A 23340-nucleotide genomic window follows, 5' to 3' on the forward strand; every position below is an offset into this window, starting at 1 on the left:
GGGGATGGCTCCTTCGCCTCTGCCCCAGGCGCTAGAGTGGCTCTGGTCTCAGCAGAGTGACGCCCCGGAAGGGCAGAGCATCGCCCCCTGGTGGGCAGAGCGTCACCCCCTGGTGGGCGTGCCAGGTGGATCCCAGTCGGGCGCATGCGGGAGTCTGTCTGTCTCTCCCGTTTCCAGCTTTAGAAAAATACAAAAAACAAAAAACAAAAAAAAAAAAGAGAAAGTAGCTGGAATGCAGACTCTCAGAAATACCTGAGTTGAATCTTACAGAATGAGAAAGAATTTGGCAGGCGACGTGCAGATGGGTTTCAGAGGGAACAGTATATACAAAAAAACACGCATGGATTTGTTCCAGAAAGTGTATTTGGACAGACCTGGAGCACACAGCAGGACACAGCAGTTTAAGATAAGGCCAGATAGGTGGGCTCGTGCTTCCCGCTGAGGCTGAGGGGCTGGGTCAGCTCTGGGACCCTTCTGTGGTTGTGTGGGGAAGGAGCAAGGGGCCAAGCCATGAGGGAGGCTGAGGCTGAGGTGGCTGAAAGCCAGAGGTCGGTGAGTCGGGGCTACTGGCATCAGGGCTGGTCAGCTCTGTGGAGGACTCAGCTGCCCCCTGACCCAGCCGTGGGGTATACAGCGTCTTTGAGGCGTGGCTGGTCCCACAAAAGGTAGAGAAATGTCTTGTGGGAACCCAAAGCCTCAGACCAACAGAAGCTGGGCCCAGGGCGGCAGGCAGGGTTCCAGCAGCTATGGGAGCAGGATGCTGGGGTGGGCCCCCAGTGGGGCAGCCAGGCCAACCCATCCACGAAGGCAGGGGCACAGCAGATCCTCTCGGGAGGGAGGACGCTTCCCTCAGCTAGCTGACACTGTGAGTGCCCTCCTGAACACGAGAAGGCAGGTCCTTAAAGGGGGACAGAGAGAAGGGACCACAGACTAAGAGACTATGGAAGCTGAGGCAACAGAAAGGGGCCTGGGTAGCAATGCAGGAAGTGCCACCGTGTCCTGCTCTACCAAGGTCACAGGTGTTGTCCTCAGAGGAGGCTGATTGTGACTCTTCACCACCCTCCTGTCAGCTGCATTGTAGGAACCCAGAGTGCCATGGTCCTGGAGGATCACAGGTGCTGGGAGTCCAGCTGAGGCAGCTCGGGGGCCTGTTCCAGAACTCTTTTTTCTGAAGCAACTACATCCTTCTGGTCACCAGCTGGAGCGGGGACAGGAGCGTCATCTGGAAATGAAGGGAAGAAATGGTAGCATTAGACACCCTAGCCCCTCCCCCCTCAGACCCGGGAGTCCGGGTCTGTTTTCCCTATATCCCTGGGCCCAGGGCCAGCACCTGTGTTTTGGGGTTGGAACTTGAGCTGTCCCTCGGGGCCAGGTGCTGGGGCAGCGGCATTGTGGCCTTGTTGCTGCTGTTTCCTCTGTTCCATTTGCAGGACGGCCTGCAAGGGTAGAGAGAATGCATAGAAGGCAGTGTGTGACACTGAGTGTCCACATCCTGCTAAGTGCATAGTCCCTTCTCTGTGGGTCTCAGTTCTTCTCTGTCATGACAGGTGGCCTTAATCATAAAGATCCAGTTTTCCCTCCCTTGTCATGGATCAGGTTGTACCCTGGGACAGGGAAGCCCTCATTGGCTTTGCTGGAATCTACCCTTCTCCTCTGCTTTTCCCTTTCCACCCTCTTCCAATGCCCTGCCCTTAGCCAACAGGGCAGCTGCAGAGCTGTGGGGCAGCACGTCTGCCATCACTCAAGATGATGGCTACAACGTGAGGATCTATCAGTGATCAGCACAGTGACCACAGGCCTTTCTGGGCTCTGGGCATACAAGAACAAGGGCCAGCAGGAGCTGGGAGGGCAGGCCCAGCTGCCTTGGCCAGCCACCTGCTGCAGCTCTCTCTTCTGGGCCTCCAGGCGGCCCTGGGAGCGTCCCAGGGCCTCTGTCTCCTGGCTGAGGCGCTGGGCCTTGGCATTCAGCTCTGCCTCCCGGGCAGCCAGGTCCTCCTCGAAACGTCTCAGCTCTTCCTCCGTGTAGGCAGGATGCATCTCCACTGTCTGCCGGGGTGAAAAGAGGGGCCGTCAGCAGGTGACTCCAATCTAGGCCCACACATGTTGGAGAGGGCTCGGCTCATGGAGGGTCACAGAGGCTGGGGGGCCTGGGGCCTGGGCCCTGCGTGTGGATGGCAGAGACTCAAGTGGAAGCTGGGAAGGGGGGTCAAGACCCAGGGAGAGCAGAGAACAGAGATGGGATGTGTGTGGCCGGGGATAGGCACCCAGGGAGAAGGGGTATAGTCACTGGGGTGAGGGGGCAGAGATGCTGAAAGAAGGGTTAGGGCTGGGTGAGAGGCATATGCAGGACCCAGAGAATTCTCCATGTCCTCACCTCCCAGCCCTCCCCCGTGTCCCCAAACTCCTTCCTCTGGGTGGATGCGAGAAACTCCTCCAGGGTCACAAGGCGGTCCTGGTTTGTGTCCACCTGGAGAACCAGATAAGGGTAAGCGACAGAACTGGACTTCCTTTGAACCCGCTCCCACCCTCCCCATGGGCAGCCCTACTCACGTTCTTCATTACATGCTCGCGCATGCGCAGCCGCTCCTCCTCCATCTCCCGCATGTCATCTTCCTCATTCTTCGGGTCATAAACCTTTTCTAGCTGCAGACTCAAGCAGGAGGTAGGCCACATTGATGTTCAGGGCCACCCCTTTCCCAAGCTACTCCACCTCCTTACACACACAACAAAATGCCAATTTGGCCCTGGCTGGTTGGCTCAGCGGTAGAGCGTCGGCCTGGCGTGCGGGGGACCGGGTTCGATTCCCGGCCAGGGCACATAGGAGAAGCGCCCATTTGCTTCTCCACCCCCCCTTCTTTCCTCTCTGTCTCTCTCTTCCCCTCCCGCAGCCAAGGCTCCATTGGAGCAAAGATGACCCGGGCGCTGGGGATGGCTCCTTGGCCTCTGCTCCAGGCGCTAGAGTGGCTCTGGTCGCGGCAGAGCGACGCCCCGGAGGGGCAGAGCATCACCCCCTGGTGGGCAGAGCGTCGCCCCTGGTGGGCGTGCCGGGTGGATCCTGGTCGGGCGCATGCGGGAGTCTGTCTGACTGTCTCTCCCCGTTTCCAGCTTCAGAAAAATACAAAAAACAAAACAAAACAAAAAAACCGCCAATTTGTCCTTGGGGCACCCTGTCATTCCTGGCGGCCTTTTTCTGTCCCCCGGGGACTGCTGGGAGTTGTAGTTTCCCCTGAGCTTACCCCCCTCAGGGACCTAAGGAGAACCTTGTGGCTGATCTGGGCAGCTCCTGCATGCAGGGCTCCAAGACACTCACCTCCTTGGTGAAGAGGGCCTCCAGCTCCTGCTCATCCAGGACACCATCGCTGTTGATATCTGAGAGGGGAGACAACAATGTATCTTGGGGGGGGCCAAGGACAGCACAGGCCAGGTCCCCGAGGGACCAACTGGAGAAGGAATTTGGGCCGCTGTGGGGTCTGTTTTGGAGGACAGGTAACAAGTCTCCAATAGTAAACAGAACGCTGGCCTCCAGGCTTTAGTGCCCCACAGTCCTGTTGCCAGGACAGTCCATTCCCTACCACCTGGGGTCCTGAGAATGGAGTTGATAAAGGTGGGCTCTCCTGGGGCCAGTAAGGGGGCCACTGTCATGCAGTATGACTTGATCCCTAGCACCTAGTGATAGGGGAACAGGATCAACCCGTTTGCACAGGATCCAGGGATTTCGGGTCCTCTGCCTCCCAGAGCGCCAGGCCAGGGCTTACTCCATTGCCAGAGGAGCCTCTCCCTGCCAACCCAGCTCATCCAGTCCACAGGCGATGCCACTGTCTCCACCTCCTCTGCTCACTCAGATCAGAAGTGACATTGATCCTGCTGAGGCGGCAAGAACCCCTGACCTTGCAAAACCAATGGTTAATTTTTAGCCCACATCTAATTTGATTCTGCCCGCTGTTTTTAGAACATCATTTTCTTTGCTCCGGCTATCCCTCTCTCCCCTTTGCTGGTTTCCTCTTCCTCCTGACTTCTATACCTTGGCACATCCTACGGCTCTGGCCTGGGGCCTCTTTTCTAATCTTCAAATCTGTCTAATAGGGTAGCCACTAGCCACACGGGCTGTTCAGAATTACATGGATTATTATTAAATAGGATTAGCCTGACCTGTGGTGGAGCAGTGGGTAAAGTGTTGACCTGGAACACTGAGGTCGCTGGTTTGAAACCCCAGGCTTACCTGGTCAAGGCACACACAAGAAGCAACTATGAGTTGATGCTTCCCACTCCTCCCCCCTTCTCTCTCTCTAAAATCAATAAAATCTATTTAAAAAAAAAATTTTTTTTTCTTTGTATTTTTCTGAAGCTGGAAATGGGGAGGCAGTCAGACAGACTCCTGCATGCGCCTGACCGGGATCCACCCGGCACGCCCACCAGGGGGCGATGCTCTGCCCATCCGGGGCGTCACTCTGTTGTGACCAGAGCCATTCTAGCGCCTGAGGCAGAGGCCATGGAGCCATCCCCAGCGCCTGGGCCATCTTTGCTCCAATGGAGCCTTGGATGCGGGAGGGGAAGAGAGAGACAGAGAGGAAGGAGAGGGGGAGGGGTGGAGAAGCAGATGGGCACTTCTCCTGTGTGCCCTGGCCGGGAATCGAACCCAGGACTTCCACACACCAGGCCAACGCTCTACCATTGAGCCAACCAGCCAGGGCCTAAAAATTTTTATTTATTGATTTTAGTGAGAGGAAGGGAGAGAGAGAAAGAGAGAGAGATAGAGACAGGAACATAGATCTGTTCCTGTTAGAGCCCTGACCGGGGATTAAACAGGCAACTTCTGCACCCTTGGACAGTGCTCTAACTAACCTAGCCATCAGGCCAGGGCAATAAATAAAATCTTTTAAAACATATTAAATAAGATCACAATTTTAGTTTACCAGTCCTATCTGCTCCAAATAAGTGCTGCATGGCCATGTGGCCGGTGGTGCCACACTAGACGGCACAGGCTGTTCTCCACCTTTACAAAGAGTGCTATCGGCTGACCCCAGGTGGGTTCCTGCTGTCCCTCAGCTTTCGATGCCATCCACCGCTGCCTCCACACCTCACCACCCAACTGCCTACCCTCCATCCCCATGCGGATGTCCACCAGACTTCCCTAATTTAACACAAACAGAGCCAGTCCCCAATCTGCCCTGCCAAACAGGCCTGCTTTCTCCATTCTATTTTTCTGTTTCACAGGACAAGTATCTTGGAGTCCCCTTTGACCCTTTGGTTCCTTCATAACTCTCATCTGGTCCATCTGCAAGTCGTATTAGCCTGACCTTCAAAATGAATCCAGAAACTGGTCACCCTTCTTCCGGTGGCCCAGCTACTAGCACCCTGTGCTTTCTATCTCGGCTCCTGGCTTTGGCCCTCACACATACCGTCTGTCCTTGATACACTCCCAGATGGGGTCTGTCAACCACTAAGACAGATAGTGTCAGTCCTCTGCTCAAAGCTATAGAAGAATAAAGTCTGCCTGACCAGGCGGTGGCGCAGTGGATAGAGTGTCGGACTGGGATGCCGAGGACCCAGGTTTACAACCCTCAGGTTGCCAGCTTGAGCGCTGGATCATAGACATGACCCCATGGTCACCAGCTTGAGCCCAAGGTTGCTGGCTGGAGCAAGGGGTCACTCGCTCTTCTGTAGCCCCCGTCAAGGCACATATGAGAAAGCAATCATGAACAAGTAAGGTGCCACAGTGAAGAATTGAGGCTTCTCATCTCTCCCTCTTCCTGTCTATCTGTCCGTATCTGTCCCTCCCTCTGTCTCTGTCACACACACACACACACACACACACACACACACACACACACAAAAGAATAAAGTCCATGTCCTGGCTGTGACCTTGGATGGACAAAGCCCATTCTTCCCTGTACATGCTTACTGTTCCCTCCACCCAGAATGCTCTTCCCCCAGATCTTGTCAAGCCCCTCATTTCACTGAGGTCCTTGTTCAAATGTCATCTCTCTAGAGCTGTGCTGTCCAACATGGCAGTCACTAGCTGCCCGGGGAAAATTAACATAAATCAATAACAATCAAATGAAAATTTCATTTCCACCACATCATGCCACAAAAAGACAAATATTGCATGATTTTACTTATATGAGGTAGCTAGAGGAGTCAGATTCATAGAGACAGAAATGAGGGGAGAGGTTACCAGAGGCTGGGGGGAGGGGTAACAGGCAGTTGTTGATTAACAAAGGGTTTCACGAGGATGAAGACTGATTGCACAACAATGTGAATGTACTTAAACTTACTGAACTGGACACTTAAAGATAGCTAAGATAAGAAGTTTTATGAGTATTTTACTGGAATCACAAGTCTTAAAAAATTTATTGAAAGTAAAGAAAGATTCAGTTACTTAGTTTAAGAGCCACATTTCAAGTGCTGCCCGGCCACATGGGGCTGGCTGCTGCTCTCCATAGAACATGTGAACACAGACAGAGCAGGGCCATCCGCCTGGAAAGTTCTACTAGACAATGCTGGTCACACAAAACCTTTCCTGACCAGGCTACCAAAAATTGTCACTCATTTCCATGGTACATGTCACTACCTGAGACTACTATAGAACCTTCTTCTCTGATTCTAAGATGTGCTCCCCCCCCATATTTTATCATCCCTGAAATTGGGAGGGATCTGATCACTAATGGTGTTGGTGTAACTGGCAACTTATGTAAAAATTCTGGTGTATCTTCCATTCTGTCTCGTTGATTCACTGAAATGCAGAATTATCTGTTTATAGGCACTGGCTCTGTAGTCCTTAGAAGTCACTTAACTAACATTTACTGAGTGAATGAAACAGGCCCTGCTCAGTGTTATTGACAAATTACAGTTTCTGGGTTCAGGCCCTAGGCACACTTGAGGGGCTGGCAAGCCCAGACTGTTTCCACACAGGAGGATGAAGGAGAATATGTCTCCGAAGAGCCATGGAGAGGGGCCCTGGAGACCTGTTTACCAGGGAACAGTGCACCCTTAGTGATAGAGCTCCTTGTGGGAACCAGGGCTCCTGGGAGGGGCCCAGGCCTCACCAAGCCAGATTTGCTCAGTTAGAGGATACCAACCAGTTATTAAAAATATATTTTTAAAATTTATTGATTTATTTTTAAAAGAGACACAGAGAGGCAGAAACATCAATCTGTTTCTGCATGTGCCCTGACCAGGGATTGAACCCACAACCTTTGTGTATCAGGATAACACTGATCAACCAAGCTATCTGGCTGGGGCCAGGCCAATTTTTAAAACCCAGAGGTTGGGCCTGACCAGGCGGTGGCACAGTGGATAGAGCATCGGACTGGGATGTGGAGGACCCAGGTTCGAGACCCTGAGGTCGCCAGCTTGAGCACGGGCTCATCTGGTTTGAGCAAAGCTCACCAGCTTGGACCCAAGGTCACTGGCTTGAGCAAGGGGTTACTCAGTCAGCTGAAGGCCCGCAGTCAAGGCACATATGAGAAAGCAATCAATGAACAACTAAGGAGTCGCAACGAAAAACTAATAATTGATGCTTCCCATCTCTCTCCGTTCCTGTCTGTCTGTCCCTATCTATCCTTCTCTCTCTCTTCTGTAAAAACAAACAAACAAACAAACAAACAAAAAGCCCAGAGGTTGGAAGAATCCCAGAAGAGACTTAGTTCTCCCATGGAAGAGCCTAACAATCTAGACCACCAGGGGAGATGGGCTCAGACCCCTTTGGCCTGCCTAAGCTCCACAGAGATGGGGAGACCTTTTCTTAGCATTCAGGCGCAGAAAGGTCAGAGCCTCCGAGTGCAGCCTGGGTCTTGGGACTCCCTGCCCACCTTACCATGCAGTATGAAGAAGGTCTTGGGGTTAAATCTGTTGGGGTCCAATCCGTCCAGTTCCTCCCACACTTCCTTCAACTGAGCTTGGCTGCCCTGTGGAGGAGAGAGCCAGGGGCTCATAAGCAAGAAATATGGGTCCTATGGGATAAAGCTGAAGAACCCCTTATACCTCCACCCCTCAAAGTCATTCCTCTCAAGCAAGAAACTACAACTCCCAATAGCCCTTGGGGGAAGATGGGCACATTAAAAGGGACTTTTGCCTTAGGGTCTGCTGGGAGTTGTAGTTTTTCAGCTACATTTTTATCTTGTAGAGCTCAGGTAAATTGGACATGGTGGGGGGTAGGCACAAATAGGGGTCCTTACAGGCACATTGACTTTGGGGTGCTCTCGGTGCCGTCGCTGCTGTTCTTCCAGCTTCCTCTCTGCCTCCTTTCGCTGCTCCTCTCCCAGTGACTCCAGGTAACGGCGTCTCTCGTGTTCCTTGAGCATCTCATAGCGTTTGAACTCTTCATGATGAGCTGCATCGTACTGAGCAAGGTCCCGGGTGGCCTGGGAAAAGGCAGATGGTCACTCTCGTTTCATCTCTATGTCCAGCACCAAATTTCAACCTCCAAATGCCAGGCCTTTGACTCTGAACCTGACCCAACCTCCACCCTGTCCTGATCTCACTACTTGGTCTCTGACCCAGTCTTGCCCCATAACACAGCCTCTTGTCTTTGTTTGTTCAAAAGAGATTAGGATAGTTACACAATAGCTACTTTAACCCACTTCTTTCAAGCCCTCCACAATATCAAGATCTTGGAATAATAAGAAATAAAAAACCCAAACAAACATGAGGTATACTTAATATGAAAAGCAATATATCTCAGTGGTAAAGAACATGATGTCTGTAATTATTTGCCCAGAAATCTTTTTCCCCTTCTTTTCCAAGTGAGAGGAGGGTGATAGAGAGACTCCCGCATACACCCCCACTGGATCCACCCAGCACCCTTGCTAATGCTCGCAACTGAGCTATTTTTTTAGTGCCTGAGGTGGAAGGCTCCTTGGAGCCATCCTTAGCACCCAGGGCGATGCACTGGAACCAATTGAGCCCTGGCTGTGGGAGGGGAAGGAGAGAAAAGGGGGAGGAAGAGGAGAAGAAGCAGATAGGTGCTTCTCCTGTGTGCCTTGACTGGGAATCAATCCAAAGGAGCCATTAGAGATAGATGATGGGTTTTAAGACCATAAAGAATGACAGGGGGGCTGGAGAAAAGCAGACAGTTTCTGGGATGTTCTGGAAATAAATGATAAAAACAGCCAAGTGCTGGGCTTAACTCAAATGGCTGCTATTATCCTAATGGCCAATAGATGGAACTCCAGTAGGGTAGAGGAAGGGGGACCCGGGCCAGGCAGAGGGATGGATTCTGTCTTCATAGAAGAGCTATGAGTAGGAACAGGTAGGAGCAGGTCTGCCATTTCTCAGACGAGCACTGTATTTGTTCCAATGATTGCTGTAATAAATTATCATCAACTTGGTGGCTTAAAACAATAACATTTATCATCTTACAGCCTGGAGGCCAGAGACTTGAAATTGGTTCTCTGAGACTGGAATGAAGGTGTCAGCAGGGCTTTGCTCCCTCCAGACACTCCAGGGAAGAATCTGTTTCTTTTTGTGTGTTTGTGTGTGACAGAGACAGAGAGACAGACAGACAGACAGGAAGGAAGAGAGATGAGAAGCATCACTGAGGCACCTCAGTTGTTCATTGATTGCTTTCTCTATATGTGCCTTGACCGGGGGCTCCAGCAGAGCGAGTAACCCCTTGCTCAAGCCAGTGACCCCGGGCTCAAGCTGGTGAGCCTTGCTCCAACCAGATGAGCCCGCACTCAAGCTGGTGACCTCAGGGTTTTGAACCTGGGTCCTCTGTATCCCAGTCTGATGCTCTATCCACTGCGCCAATGCCTGGTCAGCCTGATTTTTTAAAAAAATATTTATCTATTTTTTTAAGATTTTATTTATTCATTTTAGAGAGAGGAGATAGACAGAGAGACAGACAGAGAGAGAAGGGAGGGAGGAGCAGAAAGCATCAACTCCCATATGTGCCTTGACCAGGGAAGCCCAGGGTTTCGAACCGACGACCTCAGCATTTCCAGGTCAACGCTTTATCCACTGCGCCACCGCAGGTCAGGCCAGGCAGCCTGATTTTTGAAGAGAGAGGAAGGGGAAGAGAGAGAGAGGCAGAAACATTGATCTGTTTCTGTAAGTGCCCTGACCAGAGATCAAACTGGTAAGCTCTGCGTATCCAGATGATGCTTTAACCAACTGAGCTACCTGGCCAGGGTTCCAGGTTGACTGCACCACCACAGGTCAGGATCCTTTCTCTATATTTAAAGCCACTAGAGGGGCATCTGGCTTCAGTGGTCACATTGCAGCTGAATCTCCCTCTTCCTTCCTCTCTTTTTTTTTTCTTTCTTTTCTTTTTTTTAAATTGAGAGATTGGAAGGGAGAGAGACAAACTTTTGCAAGTGCCCCAACCTGGATCCACCTGGCATGCCTCCTACCAGGTAGGCAATGCTCTGCCCATCTGGGGTGAGGCCATGAAGCTATCCTTAGCACCTGGGGCTAACTTGCTCAAACCATTCGAGCCATGGCTGGGGGATGAGGAGAGGGAGAGAGGGAGAGAGGGAGGGGGGGAGAGGTAGAGAAGCAGATGGTTGCTTCTCTGGTGTGCCCTGACCGGGAAACAAACCCAGGAACTCCACATGCTAGGCTGATGCTCTACTGCTGATCCAACCAGCCAGGGCTTCCTCCCTCTTTCAAAGACCTTTGTGATGGGATTTGGAGCCCACCTAGATAATCCAAGATCATCTCACCAGCTCAAGATCCTCAATTTAAACACTTCTGCAAAATCCTTTTACCTTGCTTGTAAGGTCACATATCCACAGGTTCCATGGATTAGGGTGTGACAGCTTTGGTAAGGAGCCATTATTCTCCTGCCACAAGGGCACAGAAAAAAGAGCCCTTAGCCCAGGGGTCCCCAAACTACGGCCCGCGGGCCGCATGCAGCCCCCTGAGGCCATTTATCCAGCCCTGCCACACTTCCGGAAGGGGCAGCTCTTTCATTGGTGGTCAGTGAGAGGAGCACATTGACCATCTCAATAGCCAAAAGCAGGCTCATAGTTCCTATTGAAATACTGGTTAGTTTGTTAATTTACATTTACTTGTTCTTTGTTTTAAATATTGTATTTGTTCCCGTTCTGTTTTTTACTTTAAAATAAGATATGTGCAGTGTGCATAGGGATTTGTTCATAGTTTTTTTTTATAGTCCAGCCCTCCAACAGTCTGAGGGACAGTGAATTGGCCCCCTGTGTAAAAAGTTTGGGGACCCCTGCCCTAGCCCAAGTCATATAGGAAAGGCAAATCCTAGGAGGAACTTGAAAGCAAGTCTGAGAGGAGCCGAGCTCATCTCTGCTTTTCCGTAGAAACTCTGGGAAGGGTTTTAGACACTGCCAAGGCCCTCTTCAGCTGCCAACCTCAGAAAATGCCAGGCAAAGATGAGTGGGCTTGGGCTGGGACTCTGTTCCCCTCCACTAAGCTCCCTCAGTCCTCTGCCTTAGTTCCTCCTTCACGCTACCGTCTGGATCAGCAGCTCCAGGTCCCGAGCCTCAAATGTGTGTTGATTCTGAGGATCCAGGTGTTCAAACTGCTTCAGAAGGCTCAGGTGATCCAACTGCACATCTGGATAAGGGAAAAGGATGAAAAAAAACCCAACTCATAGAACATTCTTTTCTTTTTTTTTTACAGAGACAGAGAGAGAGTCAGAGAGAGGGACAGACAAGACCAGAGAGAGATGAGAAGCTCAATCATTAGTTTTTCGATGCAACACCTCAGTTGTTCATTGATTGCTTTCTCATATGTGCCCTCACCATGGGCCTTCAGCAGACCGAGTAACCCCTTGCTCAAGCCAGTGACCTTGGGTCCAAGCTGGTGAGCCTTGCTCAAACCAGATGAGCCCATGCTCAAGCTGATGACCTTGGGGTCTCAAACCTAGGTCCTCCGCATCCCAGTCTGACGCTCTATTCACTGTGTCACTGCCTGGTCAGGCAGGACATTCTTTTCTTTCCAAGTCCCTATTCTGGGCCAGATGTGCTGTAAAGGAGGTCACAGAGGGCTCTGAAGAAGCACAGAGGACAGCCTGATTGAACCTGAGGCAATCAGGGAAGGCTCCATGGAGGAAGTGATACCACAACTAAGTTTCACGCTTCAAATAATAATAACCATAACAACCAACATGTATTGAGTACTTACCTGGCTCTTCTCTAAACACATTAACTATATTAATGCATTAACTTTTCAGGAGAATCTTACAACAGAGTTCCTATGTTTATCCCATGTTACGGATGCAAACACAGGCCCAGAGAGGGGAGGTGACTTGTCTGAGTCATCATCTAGGAAATGGCAGAGTGAAGATTAGAACCAGCTGCTGGGTTCCAGATGTTGGACTTCCTGTTATGGGTTGAATTTTGGGCCCTAAAATTCATTTGTTGAAGTCTTCAGCCCCAGGATCTCCGAACACAATCTTAATTGGAGAGAACGTTGTTTTTACAGAGATGATCCAAGTTCAAATGAAATCATTAGGGTGGATCAAAATCCAGTATGACTGGTATCCTTAAAACCAAAAGAAAATCGGGCACCCTCTCGCCCCCCATGTCTTTCCTCGAGGCTCAGTGACTTTACCTTTTTCTCTCCATGCTCCAAGGGCCTCTTCTTTTGCCCCTGCAACTTGTTTTCTGGGCCTATTTCTTCTATAGCTTACTTTTTCCACCTCTGTGGCTTTCTTTCTCTTTTTAATTTTTTTAAATTTTTATTTATTTATTTTTTTACAGAGACAGAGAGGGAGTCAGAGGGATAGACAGGGACAGACAGACAGGAATGGAAACAGATGAGAAGCATCAATGATTAGTTTTTCATTGCACGTTGCGACTTCTTAGTTGTTCATTGATTGCCTTCTCATATGTGCCTTGACCGTGGGCCTTCAGCAGACTGAGTAACCCCTTGCTGGAGCCAGTGACCCTGGGTCCAAGCTGGTGAGCTTTTGCTCAAGCCAGATGAGCCCCACGCTCAAGCTGGCGACCACAGGGTCTCGAACCTGGGTCCTTCCACATCCCAGTCCAACGCTCTATCCACTGCACCACCGCCTGGTCAGGCTCTTTCTCTTTTTAAATTAAAAAAAAAATTATTTTTTTTTTTTGTATTTTTCTGAAGTTGGAAATGGGAAGGCAGTCAGACAGACTCCCACATGCGCCCAACCGGGATCCACCCGGCATGCCCACCAGGGGGCAATGCTCTGCCCATCTGGGGTGTTGCTCTGCCGCAACCAGAGCCATTCTAGCACCTGAGGCAGAGGCCATGGAGCCATCCTCAGCGCCCGGGCCAACTTTGCTCCAATGGAGCCTTGGCTGCGAGAGGGGAAGAGAGAGACAGAGAGGAAAGAGAGGGGGAGGGGTGGAGAAACAGATGGGCACTTCTCTTGTGTGCCCTGGCCGGGAATCGAACCTGGGATTCCTGCACGCCAGGCCGATGCTCTACCACTGAGCCAGCTGGCCAGGGCCTTAAAATCTTTATTATATGCGGCTTAAGTGTCTGTTTGTCGCCAATAGCTTATTGGTTGCTTGTGTAACTGTACTAGCCAATGGGGTGAAGTTGCCACGGCTGAACGCAAATTGAGCGTGTCAGGGGGAAGGTGAACATTTGTTTGCATTGGCAATCATCTGTTTTACATAAAAACTATGTCTTAACGTAATTTCTTTTAAGAATGCCTCCTAGAAAATACAGCACTGAAGAGGAGAGAAAAGGAGCTAAAGCTGCACAAAAACAGCTTTCTCGACAAAAAGAAACCACTGAGCAGAGAAAGACAAGGCTTGCTTCAGTCGCAGAGCAAATGCGTCTTTCTCGGCAAAATGAGACTGATGGGCATAGAGAAACAAAGCTTGCCTCAGATGCAAGACAAAAAAGCCTGTCTCAACAAAATAAGTCCCTTGAACAAAGGCAGGAGAGAAATGCAAAAAAACGACAGAGTAATGCTGACGGAAACGCAAAAAGGATTAAAACAGTTTCAAACGGAGAAACTTTAATTTTTGAGCATTCCTCTGGTGACATGAATATTAAATGTGAACACTGTCAGTCCTTAAACTTCAAGTTAGAAACTAATAGATTTGACTGTGGCAAGAAAGGATTTTCTCAATGTTGCAAGTACGGAAACATTGTAGTTCCACTAATTGAGAATTATCCACCACTCTTGAATAAATTATTGACTAGCGGTGGCTCTTAAGAAATGTACCGCCAGTGGTTTCCTTCATTGCACTCTACTTTAAGCAATTAAGCAAGTAGAAGGGGGAAACCCCGTGGGGCACTAAGCAAAAGGGCGTCCTCACTGCCTGCCCTGGGTAATTCAGTTTGAATTAGCAGACACCTTTGCACAAATCATTTTAATTACAATTTATAATATCTAGAACAGCGGTCATTTCGTATGACCACCGGGCTTTCTAGTTTATTTTTAACGAGAGAGGAAAGGAGAAAGAGAGAGAGAGAGAGACAGGAACATCAATCTGTTCCTGTTTGTGCCCTGACTGGTGATTGAACCGGCACCTCTGCGCTTTGGGACAGAGGATGCTCTAACCTTCTGAGCTATCCAGGCAGGGCTGTAGTTTAATAAATAAATTTTCTTGCTCTGGCCAGGTAATTCAGGTGGTTACAGTATCATTACGATATGCCAAAGTTACAGATTCAATCCCCAGTAAGGGCCCATACAGTTTAACAAAAAAGAAAACATGTTTGCCTGACCTGTGGTAGCGCAGTGGATAAAGTGTTGACCTGGAATGCTGAGGTCACCTGTTCAAAACCTGGGCTTGCCCGTTTAAGGCACATGGGAGTTGATGCTTCCTGCTCCTCCCACCCTTCTTTCTCTGTCTTCTCTAAAATGAATGAATGAATAAATAAATAAATCTTAAAGAGAAAACATGTTTTTCTCGAATATGTAAAGAAAAGGAAATTTGGACACAGAGACAGACATAGAAGCACACTGATGTGAAAAGACACAGAAGGTGGCCTTACAAACCACAGAGAGAAACTACAACACATCCTCCCCTCTGCCTTCAGAAGGAACCAACCCAGCTCACACCTGGATTTCAGAGTTCTGGCCTCCAGACCCGTGACAATAAATGCCTGTGGTTAATCCGTGCAGTTTGCTTTGCTGTGACCATCCTAGGAAAGAATGCAGCCTCTTCGCAGAGGATGTGGCACACACTCCGGAAAGGGCAGGGCTTCCGGGCGGGGAGAGGGCGCGCACATACTCGTGCACTGAACTCACATCCCCCGAGGCCTCCCGGGGCCCAGAGGTGATCCAGGCCACGGGCAGCCCTCCAGTATCTACTGGTCTGGTGGGGGTGAAGACTCACACCCTGATGGACGAAAGCCGGATGCCCTGTGCTGCCCCGGAGGCAGCTTGCGCCACTCGAGCCCAGAGGAGGGACAGGTGTTCAGAAGACTGAAACTCATGCTCATTTCTCTTGCCCCAGATGCAGGCTGAGCCACTACTCTGTGGCACTGTGGTCACAGCAGGAACCAGACAGTGACAGAATCTGTCCCACAGAGCACCCAGTCAAGGGATGGAACAGGTGTTTAAGACACAAACACATGACCACAAAGGATGCAAACAGAGGCTCCTTTTTTTTTTGTAAAATAAAAATGCCTCGCCTGACCTGTGGTGGTGCAGTGGATAAAGCGTCAACCTGGAACGCTGAGGTTGCCAGTTCAAAACCCTGGGCTTGCCTGGTCAAGGCATATATGGGGGTTGATGCTTCCTGCTCCTCCCTCCCCCTTCTCTCTCTCTCTCTCTCACTCTCCTCTCTAAAAATTAAAAAAAAAAAAAAAAAAAAAAATGCCTCTGCCTGACCTGTGGTGGCGCAGTGGATAAAGCATCAACCTGGAAATACTGAGGTTGCCGGTTCAAAACCCTGGGCTTGCCTGGTCAAGGCACATATGGGAGTTGATGCTTCCTGCTCCTCCCCCCCCTTCTCTATAATAAATAAATAAAATCTTAAAAAAAAAAAAAACTTAAAAAAAAATGCCTCTGATTTCTGAGTATTAATTTTATATCCTGCCACTTTGCTGAATTCATTTATCAGGTCCAGTAGTTTTTTTTTTGTTTGTTTTGATTTTGTTTTTTGTTTTTGTATTTTTCTGAAGCCAGAAACGGGGAGGCAGTCAGACAGACTCCCGCATGCGCCCGACCGGGATCCACCCGGCATGCCCACCAGGGGGCAATGCTCTGCCCATCCGGGGCGTCGCTCTGTTGAGACCAGAGCCACTCTAGCGCCTGAGGCAGAGGCCATGCAGCCATCCTCAGCACCCGGGCCAACTTTGCTCCAATGGAGCCTTGGCTGCAGGAGGGGAAGAGAGAAACAGAGAGGAAGGAGAGGGGGAGGGGTGGAGAAGCAGATGGGCGCTTCTCCTGTGTACCCTGGTCGGAAATTGAACCTGGTACTCCTGCACGCCAGGCCGACGCTCTACCACTAAGCCAACCGGCCAGGGCCCAGGTCCAGTATTTTTTTGTTTTGTTTTGTTTTGTTTTGTTTTATTTTACAGGGACAGAGAGTCAGAGAGAGGGATAGATAGGGACAGACAAAAACGGAGAGAGATAAGAAGCATCAATCATCAGTTTTTCGTTGCAACACCTTAGTTGTTCATTGATTGCTTTCTCATATGTGCCATGACCACCAGCCTTCAGCAGACCGAGTAACCCCTTGTTCAAGCCAGCAACCTTGGGTCCAAGCTGGTGAGCTTTTTCCTCAAGCCAGATGAGCCTGCGCTCAAGCTGGTGACCTCGGGGTCTCTAATCTGAGTCCTCTGCATCCCAGTCCGACGCTCTATCCACTGCGCCACCGCCTGGTCAGGACAGAGGCTCCTTCTTGCAGGACGGTTAGGGCAGGACCTTCTGAGGAGGTGACACGTGAGCTGAGAGCAAAGCTCAGTCAGCCATACAAAAAGCCCAAAGAATGTCCCTTGCAGAGGGAAGCACACGGACAAAGGTCTTGAAGTGAGAAAGACATGTTGCAAGTTGGCACTTAGAAAAAATGCTAATGCAAGTGGTTGGGCACGTGGGTGTACATGTGAAGGGCGGGGCTGGGGTGGCCGTGGCAGGCCTCCAGGCAGCCACAAGGACAATGGACTTGATCCCAAGCACACTGGGGAGCTACGTATGGGTTCTGAGTAGAGGAGGGATAGGACTCGAACTGGGCGTAGGATGGGCTGAATAACAGCCCCCAACATGTCCACATCCTAATTACTGGAACCTGTGAATGTGTGACCTCACATGGCAAAAGGGACTTTGCAGATGTGATTAAAGATTCTGACATAGGGACATTACTCTAGATTGCCTAGGTCAGTGGTCGGCCAACTCATTAGTCAACAGAGCCAAATATCAACAGTACAACGATTGAAATTTCTTTTGAGAGCCAAATTTTTTAAACTTAAACTGTATAGGTAGGTACTTTTCTTATCAAGGTAGCGCCCACACGTGGTATTTTGTGGAAGAGCCACACTCAAGGGGCCAAAGAGCCGCCTGTGGCTCACGAGTCGCAGTTGGACGACCAGGGGCCTAGGTGGTCCCTAAATGTAATCCCAAGGATACTTACATAAGGGAGCTGGGGGAGATCTGAGTACAGTAGAAGGAAATGTGACCAATGAAGAAAAATGCTATGTGCTGGCTTTGAAGATGAAGGAAGGTGCTAGTAGCCAAGGAAGGACTGCAGTTCTAAAATCTGAAAAAGGTGCCTGACCAGGCAGTGGCACAGTGGACGGAATGTCAAACTTGGACGCAGAGAACCCAGGTTCAAAGCCCCGAGGTCCCCAGCTTGGGCGTGGGCTCATCCAGCTTCAGCACCAGCTCAGCAGCTTGAGTGTGGGGTACTGGCTTGAGCATGGGATCATAGACATGACCCCATGGTGGCTGGCTTGGGTCCAAGGTTGCTGGCTTGAGCTGAAGGTCATTGGCTCAGCTGGAGCACCCCCCCCACATCAAGGCACATAAGAGAAAGCAATCAATGAACAACCAAGGTGCCACAACGAAGAACTGATGCTTCTCATCTCTCTTCCTTCCTGTCTGTGTGCCCCTATCTGTCCCTGTCTCTGACTCCTTCTCTGTCTCTATCAAGAAATAAAATAAAATCTGGCCCTGGCCAGTTGGCTCAGCAGTAAAGCATCAGCCCTGTCACATGGAAATCTCAGGTTCAATTCCCGGCCAGGGCACACAGGAGAAGTGCCCAACTGCCTATCCACCCTTCCCCCTCTCCTTTCTCTTTATCTCTCTCTTCCCCTCCCGCAGCCAAGGCTCCATTGGAGCAAAGTTGGCCCAGTTGCTGAGGATGGCTCCATGGCCTCAGCCTCAGGCACTAGAATGGCTCCAGTTGTAATTGAATGAAGGCCCAGATGGGCAGAGCATTGCCCCCTGGTGGGCATGACGGGTGGATCCCGGTCGGGCATATGCGGGAGTTTGTCTGCCTCCCTTCTTCTCACTTCAGAAAAAAATAAAATCTGGAAAAGGCAAGGAGACAGACGCTCCCTCAAGCCTCCGGAAGGAACCAGCCCTGAGACCTTAATTCTGGCCCAGCAAGACTGATTTCAGACTTCTGACCCCCAAACTATAAGGGAATAAATTTGTTATTATTTTTTCTTTTAGATTTTTATTTATTAATTTTAGAGAGGGGAAAGAAAAAAAGGGGGGAAAGAGCAAGAAGCATCAACTCCCATATGTGCCTTGACCAGGCAAGCCTGGGGTTTTGAACCAGCGACCTCAGCATTCCAGGTTGACGCTTATCCACTGTGCCACCACAGGCCAGGCCAAATGTGTGTTATTTTAAGCCACCAAATTTACAGCAATTTGTAACAATGGCCACAGGGAGTGAATGCAGGTGTTAATAGGATCCCACTTGTTGCTGTGTGGGAAATAAACAAAGAGGGGGAACAACAGGGGTGGCTGCAGGAAGGAGGTGACAGCAGTAGTCCAAGGGGGACCCGAACAGCAGCAATGGATGTGAAGAGAAGTGGGCAGATTTTGGAGCTATTTTGAGTTGTCAAAGGGACAAAGCTGAAGTCTACAGTGCGGTACCTGGGACATAATAAGCAGTTACCAGGAGACAGTTCTCTTACTAATGACAAGGGAACATCTAATTTATCAGACTCTGAAACTGTAACAACTAACAAAGTATGGCAGAGAAGGTGTGGGTGGTTATGCCAAGGAGGCCGGAGACCACGCTTATCCGGTCATGTTAGAGCTCCAGCACGTGCCCAATGCCTGGCACATAGGACTCAAGACCTGTTGGGTCCATAGATAAATGGAGTCGGACAGAAATAAAAACAAAGGCCAGCTCGCCCACTGACCCTTAATGTCATCCCTCAATGCACAGGGTCCCCATGTGTAACATAAGAGCCGTGCAGGGTGTCAGAAGATGAAAAAAGCTAGAGGTGAAAATGTTTCTCTCTCTCTCTCTTTTTTTTTGTTGTTGCTACACCTTAGCTGTTCATTGATTGCTTTCTCATATGTGCCTTGACTGTGGGCCTTCAGCAGACCAAGTAATCCTTGCTCAAGCCAGCAATCTTGGGTCCAAGCTGGTGAGTTTTGCTCAAACCAGATGAGCCCGCGCTCAAGCTGGCGACCTCGGGGTCTTGAACCTGGGACCTTGGCATCCCAGTCTGATGCTCTATCCACTATGCCACCGCATGGTCAGGCTAGAGGTGAATCTCAATTAAGAAGGGGGCATGGCCTTACATTTAGTGACGGGCTGATATGTGTCCCAGCAGCACCAGAACATACCACAGAGTAATAATAAGAAACAGCATGATCCACAGTAGCAAAGGTGCAAACAATGCAGATGCCCATCTACTGATAAATGAATAAACCAAATGTGGTAGAGCCATACAGCAGAATATTACTTGGCCCTGAAAAGGAATGAAGCACTGATCCATCCTATAGGGTGGATTAACCTTGAAAAAAAATATGCTCAGGGAAAGAAGCCAGAAGCAAGTAAGACAGTGATAGGTATAGAATACATGTTTCCTTAGGGTGATGACAATATTCTAAAGGTGACTTTGGTAATGGTTGCACATACCTGTGAATTACCAAAAACCACTGAATTACATATTTTAAATGGGTAAATTGTATGGTATATGAATTATTAAAGCTACTTAAAAGAAAAGCATGGTCTAGACACACTTTGACAAGTCTATCTAGGAATGTTAGAAATAGGCTGGGATTTTGGAATCTAAACTTAAGCCTTTCTCTTTCAGGCACACTTTTTTTTCTTTCTTTCCCCCCTCTCTGTCTCTCTTTTTTTTGTGAGAGAGACAGAGAGAGGGACAGAAAGGGACAGGCAGACAGGAAGGGAGAGAAATGAGAAGTATCAATTCTTCATTGCAGCACCTTTGTTGTTCATTGCTTGCTTTCTCATATGTGCCTTGGCCAAGGGCTACAGCAGAGCAGTGAGCCCTTGCTCAAGCTGACGACCTCAGGGTTTCAATACTGGGTCCTCTGTGTGCTAGTCTGATGCTCTAGCCACTGTTCCACTGCCTGGTCAGGCGCTCGTTCTCCCTCCCTCTCTCTTTTAGTATATGTGCTGTCGAAGCGAGCACCCTCCCTCTCTCTTAAAGCCAAGCAATGAGACTATAAAATACATTCATCCCTCGCCATACCGCGGTTCACTTTTTACAGTCTCACTGTATTGCAGATTTTTAAATTGTATATATCTAATTTTGTATCGCGGATTTTTTGCTATACTGCAGAATTTTGCAGTATATATGTATTTTTATATATTTATTCTTTTAATTATTTTTGTGGTAAAGTAAGCATTTTCTGGCCTAAAAAATTGAAAGCAATATAAAAAATGTAAAATGTATTAATTAAAACATTAAAAGAATATAAAATACTGCTGGTGAGTACCCATATAGAATTTTATATGTTGTTAAAATTACATAGGTTTAAGAGTGCAGAAAGTGTTTAAGAGCATAGGAAGTGTTTATAAGAGTGTGGGGAGGGTTTATAAAACCTTAAAATATATATAAATAATAAAATAAATATAAGGCCGCTACTTTGCGGATTTTTGCCTATCGCGAGGAGTCCCGGAACCTAACCCCCATGGCAGATGAGGGACCACTGTATCGCCTTCAATATAAATGCCAGCAAATTAGAATCATTCTAGTGGGGGAGATAGCAAGGGAAAAAACTAGTGTGGCCTTTTAATAATTTTTTTTAAATTTTTGATGGGGGGGGATAGATAGGGACAGACAGACAGGAACGGAGAGAGATGAGAAGCATCAATCATCAGTTTTTCGTTGCGACACTTTAGTTGTTCATTGATTGCTTTCTCATATGTGCCTTGACCGCGGGCCTTCAGCAGACCAAGTAACCCCTTGCTCGAGCCAGCGACCTTGGGTCCAGGCTGGTGAGCTTTTTTTTTGCTCAAGTCAGATGAGCCCGCGCTCAAGCTGGCGTGCTCGGGGTCTCGAACCTGGGTCCTTCTGCATCCCAGTCTGACGCTTTATCCACTGCACCACCACCTGGTCAGGCTAGTGTGGCCTTTTAAACTTTCTGACTCTGATCCCTGTACTGTGGTAACAGAGGCAAATGTCATAGTTCTGAGGAAAATCACACTGAAATATTTAGGTGTAAAGGAACATGGTGTCCACAAAGAACTTGCAAATGTAAAAAGGACATGGAGCAAACAGTAGCACTTGGAGAATCTGGGTTACGGGTGTTTGGGAGGTTTTAGTGCTGTTCTTGCAACTTTATTTTAAGTTTGAACTTACATCAAAATTTTTAATGACATGATTTCTTAAAAGAGAGAGCATAAACACTCAAACAGAAAAAAAAACAACAACGCCAACCTGGCTGGATAGCTCAGCTGGTTACAGCGCTGTCCTGACACATCAAAGTTGCAGGTTTGATTCCGGGTCAGAACTCATACAAGAATCAATCAAAGAATCCATAACTAAGTGAAACAACAAATCAATATTTCTTTCTCTCTTGGAAATCAATAAATTTAAAAAAAATGAAAAGAATAAACCTACCCCACCCAACAAGTTACTGTTCTAGAAAGAAGACTATCAGTCTCCCATGTACATTTTACAGGAGGCCCCCCACCTGCCTAGGACGAGATCTGCTGAAAGCCCGGGAGGCAGGTGGCCCCGTCCCATCACCCAGCCCCTGCTTACTGGGCTCCTGCTCCGCGTCCATCTTGGCCTTGAGCAGCATCCGAAGCCGTGACACCTCCTGCCGCTTGAGCTCGTCCAACTTGGTTCGGACATGGTGGCTGACAAAGTCCAGCTCCCTGCTCAGCTTCCCGCTCTGGCCAGAGAGTGAGGGGACACTAGTCAGGCTGGCGGCCTGGGAGGGGGTGCGCTGGGCAGCCTCATCATTTCTCTGCCATCTCTAAAAACTTCTACAAGCTTTCTGATGCCACCTAGGGCCCCACAGAGCCCCTGAGAGTATGTCCTAGTCGTTCAGCTGGGCGCCTGAGGCCCCACCCATCGCCTGTCACTCATCCAATCACACTCTTGGTTCCAGCAACACTGACTGCATAGGACCCCAAGCACAGCCCTTTCCTACCTCTTGGTTTTTGCACATGCTGGTCCCTCTGCCACTGCTTTTCAAGCCTAACCAGATCCTTGCTGGCCTTCAAAACTCAAAGCAGATGGCACCTCCCATGGGAAGAATCCTGCAACAATCCTCTTGGCCCTGACACACACACGCACAGTGCTGAGGAGGGGGCCTTCTCTGAGCTACCTGTTATCACTTTGTATTATGTGTGTTTCTCAATCAGGGCCCCTAGGGCTTCCCAATAACCCCAGGAGAGAATTTCTGGCTTTGGCCCTCAAGATCCTGCACAGATCTTCCCCTCCAGCTCCAGCTCCTTGTCTATATCAGTTATAAGGAGCAGAATGTACCAGGATGCTTCATTTGCATACATAGTTCCTACAGTCTGAAATGTCTGAAATGTCACACCTTCATCTCCACCCCCACCCATTTTAACTTCTATACCACAGACACTCCCACTCAGGATCAAACCTCTCTTGGGGGTGACCTTTCCCTAGCAGCAACCTCCCATTTGTCACATGGGACTGGGCCCCTCTTTAGGGCTTTCCCAGAGCCCTCCACTAAATGTCAGCTCAGTTCATTTTCTGTCACTCATGACTCACATAGGTCTTTCTAGCCCAAGGGAGCATGGCCCTTGCAGATGCAGCAGGACAAGGTGACCACAGTGTCAGTCACATCAGCCAAGCTCTGTGGTGGACCCACTGGGTCTGTTCTCTAGTTCTGCCCACAACCCCATGTTACAGGAAAACAAAGCGAGGCCCGGGAGAACCCACTTGCCCAATGGGAGGCCAGTTTCCAGCCTGGTGACCAGGTTGGGGTCATGTACCTTCAGAACAGGGGTCCTGGGTTCAAATCCCACCCTGGCAATACCTCCCCAGCATGCCCCTTTCCTGTCCTGGTGC

General features: G+C 49.4%; 1 protein-coding gene across 3 annotated transcripts in view; it reads right to left on the reverse strand.

Annotated features, from left to right (window-relative positions):
- Window positions 1–646: 646 nt before the first annotated feature.
- The window catches only part of NUCB1 (nucleobindin 1), a 28506-nt gene continuing 5812 nt past the window's right edge, over window positions 647–23340 (reverse strand). For all 3 annotated transcript variants that reach the window (XM_066271608.1, XM_066271609.1, XM_066271607.1), the window contains exons 4-13: window positions 22057–22189; window positions 11426–11529; window positions 8178–8363; window positions 7817–7907; window positions 3311–3369; window positions 2551–2643; window positions 2375–2467; window positions 1876–2046; window positions 1331–1436; window positions 647–1222 (exon numbers count right to left, since the gene is read on the reverse strand). In XM_066271608.1, the coding sequence (XP_066127705.1) occupies window positions 1110–1222; window positions 1331–1436; window positions 1876–2046; window positions 2375–2467; window positions 2551–2643; window positions 3311–3369; window positions 7817–7907; window positions 8178–8363; window positions 11426–11529; window positions 22057–22189 (1149 nt within the window). In that variant the 3' untranslated portion in view covers window positions 647–1109. The remainder of the gene's footprint in view (window positions 1223–1330; window positions 1437–1875; window positions 2047–2374; window positions 2468–2550; window positions 2644–3310; window positions 3370–7816; window positions 7908–8177; window positions 8364–11425; window positions 11530–22056; window positions 22190–23340) is intronic.

The sequence above is a fragment of the Saccopteryx bilineata genome, chromosome 3 (genome assembly GCF_036850765.1).
Source record: "Saccopteryx bilineata isolate mSacBil1 chromosome 3, mSacBil1_pri_phased_curated, whole genome shotgun sequence".
NCBI classification, from domain to species: Eukaryota; Metazoa; Chordata; class Mammalia; order Chiroptera; family Emballonuridae; genus Saccopteryx; species Saccopteryx bilineata.